At 34.7% G+C, this 17,011-nt stretch overlaps 1 protein-coding gene across 1 annotated transcript in view; it reads right to left on the reverse strand.

The window, feature by feature from the left end:
- MALRD1 (MAM and LDL receptor class A domain containing 1) overlaps window positions 1–17,011 on the reverse strand; it is a 725,579-nt gene that overhangs the window by 106,585 nt on the left and 601,983 nt on the right. Inside the window, exons 34-35 of the mRNA XM_011963908.1 lie at window positions 9,774–9,892; window positions 8,938–9,004 (exon numbers count right to left, since the gene is read on the reverse strand). Of these exons, the coding sequence (XP_011819298.1) occupies window positions 8,938–9,004; window positions 9,774–9,892 (186 nt within the window). The remainder of the gene's footprint in view (window positions 1–8,937; window positions 9,005–9,773; window positions 9,893–17,011) is intronic.

Raw genomic sequence — 17,011 nt, forward strand, 5'->3', positions numbered from 1 at the left:
TTTCTTTTTCTGAGACAGTCTCACTCCGTCACCCAGGCTGGAGTATGAAGTGCAGTGGTGCGATCTCAGCTCACTGCAACCTCCACCTCCTGGGTTCAGGTGATTCTCCTGCCTTAGCCTCCAAAGCAGCTAAAATTATAGGCATGTGCCATCAACCACGACTAATTTTTGTATTTTTAGTAGAGATGGAATTTCACTATGTTGGCCAGGCTGGTCCCAAACTCATGACCTCAAGTGATCCACCTGCCTTGGCCTCCCAAAGTGGTGGGATTATAGGTGTGAGTCCCCGTGCCCGGCCAAAATGTCCCTCATATTAACTGCTGAATTACACATACTATTACCTGCTCTACAGGTTTATGTCATGAGCATAGGCATGTCAAACACATAGGTGGTGCTTGACATGTAATTATCAACAATAACACACTTTTTAGGTTATTTTAAAATTTGAGTCAAATGAAAGAAAGCTACAGAACAGTTTCAGTGATGATAACTATATTTTTTTCATTTTCCTTTAGCTTGGCCCAGAAAATAACTTTTCTATACTTGGCCCAAGGAAAGCTTCTTAACTGTTCTATGTTCCCCTTGCATTCCATGGTATGGGTGTATCATATAATAGATTATTCATCTGTGGGCATTTAGGATGTTTCCAATATTTTGAAATTATAAAAGTGACAGAGGCCTTATGGACATGGATTTTCATAGTGTTAGAACGGTGCCGCCTACAGAATAAATTCTATAAATGGAATTGTTAGGTCCCAAAGTAAATGAATATGTAGTTTTGTTAGAGATTACCAAATTCACCTCCGTGAGAATTATACCAATTTGCATTAGCAATTAGCAAAGTGTTTCTTCATATCTTTGCTATCAGAATATGTTGCTTACTCAAGAAGTGAGAAATGACATCTTAGCATTGTTTTAATTTGCTTTTTTAAATAAATGAATCTTTTTTCATATGTTTATGCATTGTGATGGTTAATTCTATGTTTTAACTGAGCTAAGGGATGCCCAGATAGCTGGTAAAATATTATTTCTGAGTGTGTCTGTGAGGATGTTTCCAGAAGAGATTAGCATTTGAATCAGTAGACTGCGTAAAAAAGATTCACCTTCACCAGTGAGGGGAGGTTTCATGCAACCTATTGAGAGCCCAAATAGAATAAAAAGATGAAGGGAGGGGGAACTGGTTCCTTCTTGAGATGGGACAACCATCTTGCTGCTCTTAGACATCAGAGGTGTTGGTCGTCAGCCTTGGGATTTGGGATGTACAACATCCATCCCCAGTTCTCAGGCCTACAGCCTTGGACTGGGAGTTACAGCATTGGCTTCTCTGGTTCTTAGTCCTTTAAACTGGGACTGAATTACATCACTGTATTTCCTGGTTCTTCAGCTTGCAGATGGCATGTTGTGGGATTTCTCAGCCTCCATAACTACAGGAGCCAATTCTCATAAATCTTTGCTTACATATCCATACATATCCTATTAGTTCTGGTTCTCTGGAGAACATTGATAAATACAAGCATCATTCTCTATATTTTAAAATTAATTTTTTATCTCTTCTCTATGATATTTGGGCTTTCTCTGTATATTAAAATAGTTCTTTATGTATTAGGAATATTTGTCCTCTTTCTGATACATGCAACATAAGTATTTTCTCTCAGATTGCCACTTATCTTTTGATATTGCTTATGGTGGTAATTTTTGTCATTAAAAAAGGTTTTTAAAAATAATTTTTTATGTAATTAATTTTATCTGTCTTCAAATACATTTGCATTTGAGTCATTGAAAAAAAGCTTTTTCCTACATTCATAGTATAAAGAAATTTACTGTGTATTTCTTTAGTGTGTATGGTTTCACTTTGAACTCCGATTTAAGTGAAGATTATCTTTGTGTATATATAGTGTGAGGTATGGTTCTAATTTTATCTTTTTCCAAATACTTAACTAGTTGCCCCAGTACTCCCTTTTAAAAAGTTCATCTTTGTCCAGAAATTTGAGATGCCATCTTTATCATTTACTAAGTTTTCATATGTACTTGGATTCATTTTTTAACTTTCTACTCTGCTAGTCTGAAATGTCGAATTGTCTATTCAAATGCCTGCATAATGCTGTTTAATAATAAAAGCTTTATTCTATTGATACTGGTATTCTCATAGCTTCTCATGGCTACTCAGATTCTCATAGGTTGGTTTTTTGTTTATTTTTTTCAGTGTTTTACTAGCTATTGTTCCACTTATTTTTCCATATGAATGCAATATCTAATTGTTTACCCCTACAAAAAGCTTGTAGGTCCTTTTGTTGAGATTGTGTTAAACTTATAGAATTATCTAGGGAGAAGTAACACCTTTATGATGTTGAGTCAACTATCCAGGAAAGGAAATGTTTTTCCACTTGTTTAAGTTCTTCTGGATTGTTTTTATTATATAGCTTTGCTTTTATTTTATTAAATGTATTTCTAATATTTTATCTTTTTGTTGTCAATGTGAATAGAGTTTTGTTTTTCATTTTTTCTTTTTAATAGTTTTGTCTATGTATGTAGACTATTAATCTAAGAATACTAATTTTATATCCTCCAAACCCGCTTACTAAATTGTTTTTATTGTTTGAATTAACTTTTATCAATTTTTAGGGTTTTCCAGGTATACCATCATGATAACTTCTTTTCTAATTCTTAATAATTTTTTTCTTAATGGTGACTACCTCCAGTGCAATATGAAATATCAGTTTAACTAGTGGTTATATTTGCTTTGTTTCTAATTTTAATGGAAGTGCTTTTTATGGTTTTCTCTTAAGGAAGGTGCCACATTTAGGAATAGGGAATACAGAGTTTACCATACTTAAAAAATATCCATCAATTTACATTTTCTGTAGTGCCTCTTTTTAAAATATAAAGAATGGATGTTAAAGTTTTTCAAAGACTTTTTCACAACTCTGGAGACAATCACAAGAGTTTGCTTTGTTCCTTCGCTTTCAGAAGTCTAATGCCAGCCAAATCCCTTGTCCTCTTGTGTTATTTGGTTCTTTTCCTAGAGGCCATGAAAATTTTTTTCTGTATCTTAAAGTTTAATATTTTTACCAGGATATGCATTAGAGTTTTTGGTTTTGTGTTAAAATTTTCAGGTACTTGCTGACTTTTTCAATAGGTAAATTCAGGTCTCTTTTCATTTTTTGAAAAAAGTTTATTTGAATTATAGTTCAAATGTGAGTTCTGTTCTACTATTTTATTTTCTTCTTTAGGGACTCCAATCATATGAATGTTCTTTTTCTTCCACTTTAATTACTTTCTCTTTGATTCTCCTTACTTTATCTAATTTTCATTTCCTTATTTTTCCACTTTTGTTAAAAATTTCTTAATACATTTATATTTGAATATATCATCCTTTGAAAATGATAATTTAATCTTTACTTTTTCAATTTCATTTTTTCCTGGGTTCAAGCAATTAAGTTAATTCAGCCAATTTATTTCCTTGGGTTCAATTGATTCTTGCTGTTTTTTTTTTTTTCTTACCCATTTTTATACTTAGACTTTAAAATTTTAAAGTGTTGCATGTATTTGTTTTCAAATAACCCCAATTATATGTTTTTTAAAATAATATTCAATTTAGCTTGGAATTGGACTTAAGGGTCTTAATGTATTTTATTTTTTACACCATGTTTCTTTGTTGTTTTTGGGTGGAGAAAGGAAGTGTTCTAACTGAATTTTGTTTTTAACAAAGGCCTTGCATGAATGAAAATTTCATTTGTCTCTTCATATTATGAAATTTGAGATAGTTTACAAGATTTCTAATTTAAGAGCACCCTCTTCTGTCATTGCAGTAAAATGGAATTTCTTTAATAGATGACAATTTTTTTTTTTTGGTAGTTGCTGTATCCTATAAATTGGAGAGTAATTTCTTTTTAGCAAGATGGACACATCATACGCTTACTCAGTACTTCCTGCTGCATACATAGGAAATCCCCCACTAATTCTTTTTTGAATGATAGTTTGGGTTATGGTGAGGTCATTTTCTCATATTTCAATACATTTCAAGAACATATTTCAATGTATTGATGCTTTTCTTTGAAATTTCAGGACTTTACATTCATTCATCATTTATTTTATGAGCCACCTACTAAAATAACTCTTGCATCATTTATTTTGTGAGCCACCTACTAAAATAACTCTTACATTAGGGACTGGTCATGAAAAGGTATTGAAGACATGACCTTTACTTTCTTGGCTCATAGTCTTCAATATTTTTGCCCATGAACTCTCCAAAGGAGTTTTTGAAAAATTTCACAGTCCCTTTAATTTTAAGTCAAAATTAATGTTTTTCAGGTTAATATTAATAAATTGCAAAAGATACAATTTCCAGGTTACTGTAAATGAAACCGACATCACTCTCTTAAATGTAAATGTTGAAAATGTAATTACAATGGTGATGGAATATGTGTCATCTTTCAATACAAAATACCTAAAAGTTTTTAATAGTTAGACATTTTAATTGGGAGCTAAACATCAAATATACATGGACACAAAGAAGGGAACAACAGACACTGGGGCCTGCTTGAGAGTGGAGGGTGGGAGGAGGGTGAGGACAGAACTACCACCTATTGGGTACTATGCTTATTACCTGGGTGATGAAATAATCTGTACACCAAACCTCTGAGACATGTAATTTGTTTATATAACAAACCTACATATGTACCCGTGAACCTACAATAAAAGTTAGTAAATAAGTAAAAAAAAGAAAAAAAATTAAATGTACCTTTCCTCCTTAAACTAATCTTTGGATTTCTCTTCTCGACATATTTTTATCCTAATCTATTTTATACTTTAAGGTCTTTGATTTTATTATTAATTTTTTTCTGTCACAAAATATGAACAATATCATTATTATTATTATTATTGAGACAGGAACTCACTCTGTCACTCAGGCTGTCGCGATCACAACTCATTGCAGCCTCTACCTCCCAGGCTCAAGCAATACTCCTGCCTCAGTCTCCCAAAGTACTGAGATCATGAAGGTGAGCCACTGCGCCTGTCCTTTATTTGGATGAAATGCTTTTTATTAACCAAGACGTTTTCACGTTGTCACGTTTGTCACAAAGTAATTTAGTTTTGATATTTTGAACAAATTATCAGGTCAGAAATATAAATTCTTGCAAAAGATAAGTAAGAATTAATAGCTAGAAAAACTTGCAATGCAATGATGTCAATATATAATGTTACACTTTACAATAAATGTTTCTTTCACAAAAGCAACTGATCTGTTGTGCTATTGTTATTTATTCCTTTTGTTCCTTTTTTGTGTTAGTTTTAAACATTTTTCACTCCCATTTTATTAATTTACATAATGTGTAATTTGTAAGAAGTCAGCATACTTAACAATTTTTCGATGACCATAATTGTTGGAGGTATCCTTAAAAATGAAAACTAGCAAAACAAATTCTGATCATCATAAAGAACAGAATTTTACTGGAAATGCATTTTTTAGATAGATGGGGCTGATTTTCAACAGGCAGTTTTGTAAAACTAATACTCATAAAATATTGTGGAAAGGGAAGCAAGAGAGGAGAGGAGCCAGAAGGAGGAAAAAGTGACTGTCCCTGGTTGGGCTGGAATTGGCTACCCAGAAAAAACATCACCTATGTTGGATCTAAAGGATGAAAAGGCATCCTCTGGGCAGATAGGTTAAAAAAGAGAAGGTTCTAGACAGAAGGATCAGTTTATCCAAAGCTTAGAGAAATAGAAGAACATGGCCTGTCCAGAAAACTGGTCTTTTAGAACACATGACATTTGTGATGCCTAGGAGATATCCAAATAAACTCTGAATGAGATCTGGCGTCGTGTCGCTGGTTAAATGTAGAGTCTGGTCTGCTGGTAAGCTGTATTCAAAGTCTACAAATTTTATACCCAGGTCCAAAGCTAAACAAGATTAGATAGTGAGTGAGTGTAGACAGACAGGACAGAACCCGCAAGCATTGTCTAACATCCCAATATTTAGACAACAGGAAAGAAAAGGAATGGGTGAAGGAGAGTGACAGGCATAGTCAGTGATATCCCAGAAACCGGGTAATGAGAAAGAGCAATCCACGCTAAACACTGCCAAGATGAAAAGGTGAAAAGTAAAGATTATCACTTTATTATAAATCCCAGGTTAAAGTGCCTTTTTAATATGAGGGGTTTCAAATTTACAAGAAGAAAATAAACAACCCCATTAAATAGTGAGCAAAGGACATGAACAGACACTTTTTGAAAGAAGACACACACACAACCAATAAGCATATTAAAAAAGTCCAACATTACTGATCAATACAGGAATAGAAGTCAAAACCATAGTGACCTATCGTCTCACACCAGTCAGAATGGCTATTACTAAAAAGTCAAAAAATATCAGGTGCTAGCAAGGTTGTGGGGGGAAAAGGAACACTTATATACTGCTGGTGAAAGTGTAAATTAGTTCAACCATTGTCAAAGCGGTGTGGTGATTCCTCAAAGAGCTAAAAACAGAACTACCACTGGACCCAGCAATCCCATTACTGGGCATATACTCAAAGGAATATAAGTTTTTCTATCATAAAGGCACCTCCACATATATGTTCATTGTAGCACTATTCACAATAACAGCGATGAAGAATCAGTCTAAATGCCCATTGATGGTAGACTGGATAAAGGAAATGTGGTACGTATACACCATGGAATACTATGCAGCCTTAAAAAAAGAATTAGATCATGTCCTTTGCAGGAACACGGACGGAGCCAGAGGCCATTATCTTTAGCAAACTAACACAGGAACAGAAAACCAAATACCACATGTTCTCACTTGTAAGTGTGAGCTAAATGATGAGAACACATGGATGCACAAAGGGGAACAACAGATACGGGGGCCTACTGAAGCACAGAGGGTGAGAGGAAAGAGAGGATCAGGCAAAATAAAAAATGAGTATTAGGCTTAGTACCTGGGTGATGGAATAATCTGTACAAAATCCCCCATGACAAGTTTACTTAATAAATATTTGACTCAATAAATTTTTAATAAATAAAAGTACACGTGTTGGTTTGTTACATAAGTAAACTCGTCATGGAGGATTTTGAACCTAAAATAAACCCTGAGCCTAAAATAAAGATTAAAATAATATACAAGGGATTTAAGAATTTAAAATGTTGTGTGTCTATGTGTGTTTGTGTAAAGAAAAACATATCTAAATGCATACAAACCTCATTACTACAGACTAGGATTTGACTGTCAAGAGTTCTACTTTTTGCCTGATACACTACTGCATGTTTTAAAAAGACTTACGACAACCCACATATATTACTTTTTTAGTTAATAATTTTAAAGAAAGAAAAATTTGAATGAAATGGCTAAGCTATTACAATACGGAAAAAGTTTCAAAAGTCATTTTTTCATACCTACATTCTGGACAGCACTAATTCCAACATTTGTTTGCACTGATGTTCATTATAGTTATTTCACTATTTGTAAAGTATGATTTGCTATCAAAAATAATACTTTAGGACATTTGATTGACTTTCTTAGCAGTAAATTCCTTTCTACATTTTTCTCCATTGACTTCCTTTCTTCTCGCAATTCTCTGTCTCATTTCCCTCCCCTTCGAGTTCTCCCATTTGAGGGAAGTTTAGGACTTCACCATCTGGATTTTAATTTTTTAAGTTTATTTAAGACCACAACAAGAATGTAAAGCTCTTTTCTTGCTCTTTCTGGGAGTCTTCTGGCCTAACTGTCAGGATTTAAGAGGACAAAAATCAAACCTCTTTACTGTAAGCAGTTGACATTAATATTATTTACTCAGTTGATACTTAGTAAACATTATTTATGGTATAATTCAAACTTCTTTCAGAAGATTTTAGCAATTAATATTATGTATCCTGTTTTCCATCAAGTAATAGTTTCTGATAAATTAATTTCCATGGAAACTGACACGGGGAAAAGTATAATTCTGTTGACATGCTGAGAAATAAATTATGTAAAACATTGAAAGAGAAAACAGTTTCAAGAAACTCAGTAGTAGTTACATTTCAACAATGTTAAACTAAAGCAGTGTCTAAATATAGTCCATCATAAAATTTTTGCTATTGTTTTAATTGGTAGATTCTTTTTACTTTTTTAGGAATAAACTACTTTTTCTAAATTATGTGTGTTGATTCAGAAAGAAATAAGGACTCAAACAACTATTAATCATTGTTTTTCAGATACCTTTGTGTGTTTTGTAATGATGTGAGTAGCAACCTTCAATGAGTTTTCTAATAAGGAAAGTGATATATCCATTGGTCTGTTAGCTTATACAGGCATAAACACAAATATAATGAAATATGCATCATTTCCTTTGGAGTTCATGAAACTATTTTGCACAATTCCCCAAAGGGTGAGAGAAGAAATCAAGCCAACTTTGATATGCAATATAAATATTTCCCCAAAGAAATCACAAGGCCTATTTTTGTTTACGCTTGCTTTGAGTCTGCAAATGTATTTCTTATCTATACCTTAATTTTACTTATAAATACCCACTGCATACACAAGCAAATGATTTTATTTATAAATTAATTTCATCCTTTGTTGTTAAAGAGAAATATGAACTTTGAAATGAAGACAGAAAATACACAAAGTTCATCTGAAATAGAAAGATATTCATATCAGAAAAAAATCTTTTAGAAACCTGATAGAAATATTAAATGCAAGGAATAGTATTATTAAAATTATATATTCCACATATAAAATTATGAAAAACATACACAATCATAATAAATAACACATAATTCTCTGAAATGTACTCACATATTCCTTTACCTTATTCAAACAGATAAATGTAAATAGTGTCATTATCCACTACTTTTACCTTACTAACCACATACTGATTGATGCTCTATTATATCAGCCTATAGAAAAATAAGTAAGCCAGCTTCAAAAAATCATAAACAATATTAAACAATGCTTCTTACCGACACATAGGACCATTTTTCTCCACTACACAAGTCCCACCATTTCTGCAGTAATTTAATGGACATTCTAAAAAGAAGCATCACAAAGATGCCAGTTAATTATAAATAGTATTAGGAGAGAGGAGAAGATATCACTATTTGTCATGACATTAAATCTAATAATCTCTGAGAGTAAATTCCTTTCCAGTTGCAAAAAGCAAAAGAATTCCCGTAGGTTACTTTCCTGTACTCCCTTCAAATTTGACCACTGGCCCCTGCTGCCCTGAATGTGTTCACGCCCTTCACATGCCTGAATGATCCACAAAAAGAGAAGACTTAAAAAAATTATGTACTTGTTTAATTTTTTTAATTTTTTTTAGCAAAAAATCTGGTCACTATACACTATATATACACATACATACATACATATGTATGTATGTGTATATATATTGTGTGTGTGTATATATATTGTGTATATATATTGTGTGTGTGTATATATATACACACATATGTGTATACACACACACACACACACACAGTATAGTGACCAGATCAGGGGATCAGGGAAGTTGGCATATCCATCATCTTATAAATTTACTGTTTCTTTGTGTTGAGAACATTCAGTATCCTCCTTGGAACTATTTGAAACTGTATGATATATTATTGTTAACTATAGTCATCTCACAGTGCTTTAGAACACAGTGCTTTAGAATGTGTCTGCATGACATATTTGTGATGACAATAAAGTGTTTTGTTTACTGAAACATTTCTCTAGTTCTACACAACAGTTCTCATGTCACGGCAGGCAAAAGCCTTTTGTGATACGTCACTCACTTACGAGCCTGCAGATGTCCTACCTCTGCATCCGTGATCGATGTCAGTATAACTCAGGTTTGTCCCTGGTCTTCTTATTTCACTGCTTGTGTCACTCCCTAGTTCTAGTTTAACAGGAACATTTATTTTCAAAGGTGGTTTACTTAATAGGTTAAAAAGAAGCTAAATATCTTCATAGAGTAACTACTGGGAGAGTGGTTAGCCCATTTAGTTCCTGATGCTCATAGGGTAACTACTGGGAGAGTGGTTAGCACATTTAGTTCCTGATGCTGTGTTCATATGAACTGCCTCCTTATACCCTCACGAGACATCTAGATCCACCAAGGCCTGTCAATTCCCCTATTCAGTGAAGACTCAAGTTGTTCCTAGGCTTTTTGTTTTTACTCGACACATTGCAATTGTACATATTTATGGGGTATAATTCAACACCTCTCTTGCAGGATACCAGTCCTCCCTCGGTGGGTTACTTTAACTCCAACACTTGATTAAAATTTCCTGTCTTTAATTTTAACTGAATAAATATATTCTGAGCCCCCATAAAATGTCTGGCACTGGGCTGGGCACTGGAAATATACTAATAAATAATATAGACATCTTAGTATAGTTGTTAAGACTGAGGGCACAGGAGCCCAATTGCTCATCTCAGCTCAATTTATTAGCTGAGTAGTATGGGGTAAGGTAGTTAATATCTCTGTGCCTCTATTTGCTTTCTGTAAACAAGGTTAACAAATAATAACTATCTCATAGGTTTGTGAAACTGTTAGAAGAACAACCAGTTCATAGTATGAGTTTAATAAATGTTGACTTTAAAGAGATATGCAACCATGGTCCCTGCTCCTACTGTCCTTCCAGATGCAAAAAAAAATAAAATAAAATAATAATTTAAAAAAGTGAGTGTGGCATTAAAATGCAGAACGAAATTACTCTATTGGGATGGATGTTCTAAGAGTGATGGGAACACCAAGAAGAGCACTTTGGTCACATTTGGGGAGTAAAAAAAAGCTTTCTGGAGAGAATCGGCAACCATTTATTTGGGCAGTAGTGGTAGTGTGCGTGTGTCAAGGTGAGCATAAAGACCCAGAGGCCACAGAAGAGGGTGTAGCATGTTTGAGGAACTGAAGACAGCTCAGTCTGGTTGAACTGCTCATAATACAAAGATAGTGTAGAAAAAAGTCAGAGACACACAGTTTTTGGGTCACATCAGCCCAGCCAAGATTTTAAGAAGGGAAGTGCCATGTTTCAAGTGTTAGAATTCTGGCTGCCGTGCATCAAGTCAACAGAAAGACCAAGCCTAAAATCTGAGAGCCCCGTTAAGAGTTTTTTTGTAATAAACTAGCAAAAATATAATGGTTGCTTGAATTAAAGGATTAGGATGGGTTTGGGGGTAGAAAGTTGTTGACCTTTCAAGAGATATTTAAATATTAGGATTGAAACATCTCGGTGACTATTTGGAAGAGTCAAGGATAATGTCCACCTTTCTGGCTGGGTCACTGGCTAGTTGGTGGTTTCATTCACTGAGGGGGATTTATGGGGAATTAAGATTTTTAAAGGAAAAGATAATGTCATGTTTTAAGTGCATAAGGGACATCCAAGTGGAAATGACCTGACCTGTGGGCATTGGAATTTGCAGGTCTCAACCTCAGACGAAATATTTAATACGAAGTAGAGATATAGATTTGAGGCTTTTCTTCAGATATTTTTCTCTGCCTTTTAGATAGCATCACTGTTCGGAGTTTTTCAAGTCATTTTGAAATCATTGTTTCTGGTACTATAGGGTCACATAGATAATGTTCCTTGTCTTTGATAAGCCCAATCTTAGCAGAGACAGAGAAAACACTTACTAGAACAGAGAAATGATAATCATGAAGGATAGTGAGAAAATAGAGAACTAGAAATTTTATGTCAGCAATACCTATTGAAGTAAAACAAGGAAAGGCTGGCATGAGAGAGTAGACTGTGAAGCAGTGATAAGGCTTGGTTTTGTGTCCCCATCCAAATCTTATGTCAAACTGTGATCCCCAGTGCTGGACGTGGGGCCTAGTGGGAGGTGACTGGATCATGGGAGTGGTTTCTAATAGTTGAGCACCATCCCCTTAGTGCTGTCTCACGGTGGAGTTCTCATGAGATCTGGTTGTTTGAAAGCATTTAGCACTTTCCCCTTCTCTCTCCCTCCCCTGCCAGCCATGTGTATGTGCTTGCTTTGCCTTTGCCTTCCATCATGATTGTAAGTTTCCTGAAGCCAGCTTAGAAGCAGAATCCTGTCTAACCTGCAGAACCATGAGCCAATTAAACCTCTTCTTCTTTTTTTTTTCAAAGAAACTACCCATTCTCAGGTATGCCTTTATAGTAGTGTGAGAATGGGCTAATAAAGGCAGTCATTGCACACTCGAGAAAGGATAGCAGGCATTAAGAAAGAGGAAAGCAAGGAAGGAGGGAAGTTGCAGTTTAGGATCAAAAGTGAAATATGTCTTGAGTCTGGCATCATTTTTGGTTTCAAAAAAAATCAGCAGTTTGTTTTCCCAGGAATGTATTTCCCATCTTGCCCTCCCTTAGTCCTCCTTATTTAACTAATTACATAAAACAGGGGAGTAAGGTGCCGCAGATGAGAGTAAGGAGCTCCGTCCCTCAGGACTGGGTGGCATGCTCCACTGAACAGAACAGACATCAGGTCTCCTTTACAAATAAGAAATTTGCTGATTTGACTGAACAATAGCCACCAATATGACAAAGCATAAATTGGTATAAACCTTGTTAGATAAGCTGTTTTATGGTCATTTTTGATCTGAGGTATAATTTCAGTCTTCCTCAAATATGGATTTTGTTTTATTGAAAAATGAGAACAGTGTCGGAGACTGCAGAGCATCAAAAAACAAACAGTACAGCAGAGCTGCTCATTTTGGGGTGGGTCATTCATATTTAAATTGATTACAGAAAATGAAACATAAGCTTGCTTTACATCAGAATGATTCTGTGTCAATCTAAACATGCATTTTTGTGCTGTATAGTGGAGCACAGTGCAAAGAACACAGATGTTCACTGGAAACAGAGGTGAGTCCTGTTGTTTTGCAGGGCAGAAAACTCACAGTTTGTCTCTGTGATAAGATTTTACAACTTTCTGCTTTAGACCCAGGTTCTTTATCCATAATACAGAAAGACACAGCACAAAGTATTTTCAGCTTTGATTTACTCAAAACAATTTTAAGCAGAGAGAGCAAATGAAATGGGGAAGGAGATGCATATGGCTAATTAGCCATGAAGAGGCTGAGTATTTCCAGGAGATAAGTAGATATAATTCCCAATATGGGAACTGGGAATCTATGGGGCAATATTGTCATTAGCAGAGGTTTCCAATCTTTAGCCACAGCAATGTCTCTGGCTTGTAGCCCTTTGTGTTGGTTATTATGAATATGTGTCTGGAGGCCAATACAACCGACAACTGGTTACACAGAAATATCATTCTGGGTATTTCACATTGACTCCCAAAGAGGAACACACATATAAAAACAATAGTAACTTTTAAGCTTAAATAGAAATAATTTGCAAGTAAGCCTCCATTTTTCCCCCTTAATGTACATAGAGACTAGGGAAGTGACAGGTGCTATATACTAGTTTTCTGGGAAGATTGATGCCACATGAATCCTGGTGTTCCCTGATAATACCTGGCTCAGTCATTTAAGAGTTATGGGACTTTGAGCTAGGTACTCTAAGTATAAGATTCTTCATGTAGAGGCCGGGCACGGTGGCTCACGCCTGTAATCCCAGCACTTTGGGAGGCCGAGGTCAGGAGATCGAGACCATCCTGACTAACATGGCGAAACCCCGCCTCTACTAAAAATACAAAAAATTAGCTGGGCGTGGTGGTGGGTGCCTGTAGTCCCAGCTACTCAGGAGGCTGAGGCAGGAGAATGGCGTGAACCCAGGAGGCAGAGCTTGCAGTGAGCCAAGATCGTGCCACTGCATTCCAGCCTGGGTGACAGAGCGAGACTCCGTCTCAAAAAAAAAAAAAAAAGATTCTTCATGTAGAAATATGTATGATATCACTTCCTTATAGGACTGCTAGGAAGGTTAAATTAAATTTGTCAGCATTTTTATACTAGTGAATGGTGTGTATAAGGTATTAAATAATTGTTCTCAATCATCTTTCCATATTGGGGGGAGTATCTGCATTGCCTATGAAACCTAGTTTCCTTGACATTGCTCTCTCCATCTTCTCCTCCTTCTCTTCCTTTTCTTCCTTTGTGGTTATAATCACCATCACCACTACCATTTATATAAGGCCTACTATGTGTCAGGGACTGGCCTAAGCGTTTTACATGTGTTATCTCACTTAGTCCTCATAACATTGTGTCTTATATACCATAATTATCCTCATTTTGCAGAGGAGGAAAGTGTGGCCTCAAGTGGTTCACATAACTTACTTGAGTTAATAGCAAAGAAGCATCTGAACTAGAACTAAACCCTGTCTTCTGACTCCAAAGCCTGTTAGAGTAAAAATGTCAAATGATTAGCTATTTAGCTCAGAATTTCTACAACTACTTGCAGTTTTTGATGCTGTGGGCATACGAACCCCTTTGAATCACATGGCATTTACCTACTGTCCCAGATAAGTATGCATATACACGATTATTTGCACATAGTTTGAAGAGATATATACACCCTAGGAATCCACCCGAAGATTTTGTGCAACAAACCAAGTCCCAGAGGGAAGAGATTATTCTCTTTATCTTGAAATCCTGGCACAGGGACTACAGGAAAATCCATCAAGCCTCAAAAGTTGATATCATAGAAGCAGAGAATAGAACAGTGCTTACCAGTGACTAGAGAGGGGAGGAAAAGGACAGGCAGAGGTTGGCCAATGGGTATAAAGTTACTATTAGATAGAAGGAACAAGTTTTGGTGTTCTATTGCACAGTAGGGTAATGGGTAAATATTAAGATATTGTATATTACAAAATGGCTAGGAGAGAGGCTCTTCAACGTTCTTACCACAAAGAAATAATTAATGCATGAGGTGATGGATAAGCTAACCACCCTGATTTGATCATTATACAAAACATATGCACTGAAACGTCAAATTGTACCCCATAAATATGTACAATTATGATGTGTCAATTAAAAAATAAAAATAATAACAAACAAACTTGAAGTAGCTCCACAGTACTTGCCTGAGAAGTATTTGCGTTTGTTTTGTTTGGTTTTTAAATACTTCTGAAACTTTATTAAGCTGTATCATCATCATCGTCATCATCATCATCATCACCACCACGTCAGTGTTTTTATGTATTTATTATATTTATAATGTCCTGTCCTACAATTTTACATTTTTAGTGTCCTTTCCTAATTCTTCTTCAAATGCATGATTATCATAATTATAGTTTCACCTTAGCATAAGCTTTATTAACCTCTACTACCGCAAATGACTAGAAAAACACTTTCAGTTTAGATTTAGCCAGACAAATTCTGGCCAATAATTTCTGGTTGCAAAGCAACCAAAACTGGAAAATAATATACTTTTATAATATAAGTTAGGCATGAACAGGATTCATTGAAATATGTGTAGCCTGCAACATTTATACAGTGCCCGACCTTAATATTCTTGTTTATGACTTAAATCTCAGGGTGGGTGAGGCCAGAGTCTGATCGTGGTGAGACCACTATGGGAATTATTGGATACTGTAAAGATTGGGTTCACAAAAGCCTAATAAATGCTGACCTTAAAAGAATATAATGTTGGAAAGAAAGAGTAATGTGTAATATACATTCACAAATCTTTAGTGTGGATCAGGCTTAAACACATCTGTAAAACAGAAGCTTGGCTTTATTATACTTGATTGACAGGCCAAAAAGCATACAACATGTAAATAGACAAAACATAATATAGTAGGGATTTTATTTCTGAAAACTGTATTTCACTAGTTCTTTATTTTACTCTAACTCAATAGCTGTGTCAACATGACCTACATTTGGAAGTGAACTGTAAACATGACTGGTGACTGATGAAAAGAGACGGACAACAAAAATGTGTTCTACAGTCCTACCTGCAGATTGTCTGTTGCTGGGTATGAAAGACAAGTATTCTGTTTTTCTGATCCCACTTTTAAAAGCAGACTATATCAAAGAAGCTAACAAATTATAACATACTATATTTGTGCTCATATAGGACCATGCTGAAGATAATCTCATCTTTATGTAAATAAGTTTGGGTCTGGCATAAATACTGTCTCTTACTAGTGTCAAAGAATGGAGCTATTCAGTAATGGCTTTCTTACTTTCTGTAAAGAAAATAATACTGGTATCTTACCTGAAGTACATGCATTCTGAGTGCAGAAAAATTGACAAAGAGTATCCATCTTTGCACATTTTATGGGGCCAGATTTGGTCACTTTTTCATTTGCTTTTGCACTCATAAAATGCAGTGCTGTGTGAGTACTCACCTCCAGCATTATAAAAAAATAAGACTTTTTCACAATGTGATTTGATTACAATTATCATGCTTCTACCACAGATCTCATAATGTTCTCTCTTGAAAGATACAGAGTATTTTCTTAACTAGTTTTGATATAAAATATTTCCAAATTTATTTAGGGAATTTCACTGAATATATCTCTATCATTAATTTATATTATCCTTTAGTTAGGACAAAATCATATTGCCTTTAATGGTCTGTAATTTTATATGTCACCTATGTGAAATAAAAAAATCATTTACTCAGGAGAGATGTTAACAAGGGGCTACAATAAATTAGAAAATTCTAAAGCAGCTTTGATAAAAGTATAATGACAGATACATACCATCAGTTCTTATGTTGTATAAATGTTCCAAGATCAGAAGAAAGAAAAATGTTTAGAAGTCAAACTAAGGTTTAATAAATTTAGTTTTAAATATGTAACTAGATTATGCAAATAGAAAACTCTTATAAAGAAGTGGACAAAAGAAGACCACAATTTAAAAATAAAACAATAGCACTAGATTGTATAGGGTTTCTTTATTATAGAAACCAAGCAATTTTCAGAGGAGAGATTATTAAATGCTAATCTTAAATTACATTGTGTTAAAATTACATCTTTGATTTTTCTTATCAAACATTATGTAGATCTAGCATGAGCCCATTATATGTTTATAATTTTTAGAAATGTAGCAATTAATGTCAACATTCTTTCTGCCCCCAAACCAAGAATAGAAATCCAATTATTCCATGCTTGCCATTATTTACAACCTCAAGTTTTAATATTTTCATTGTGTGCAGGTTAAGTTGCTGGTTC

Source organism: Colobus angolensis, unplaced genomic scaffold (genome assembly GCF_000951035.1).
Source record: "Colobus angolensis palliatus isolate OR3802 unplaced genomic scaffold, Cang.pa_1.0 Scaffold63, whole genome shotgun sequence".
NCBI lineage: Eukaryota > Metazoa > Chordata > Mammalia > Primates > Cercopithecidae > Colobus > Colobus angolensis.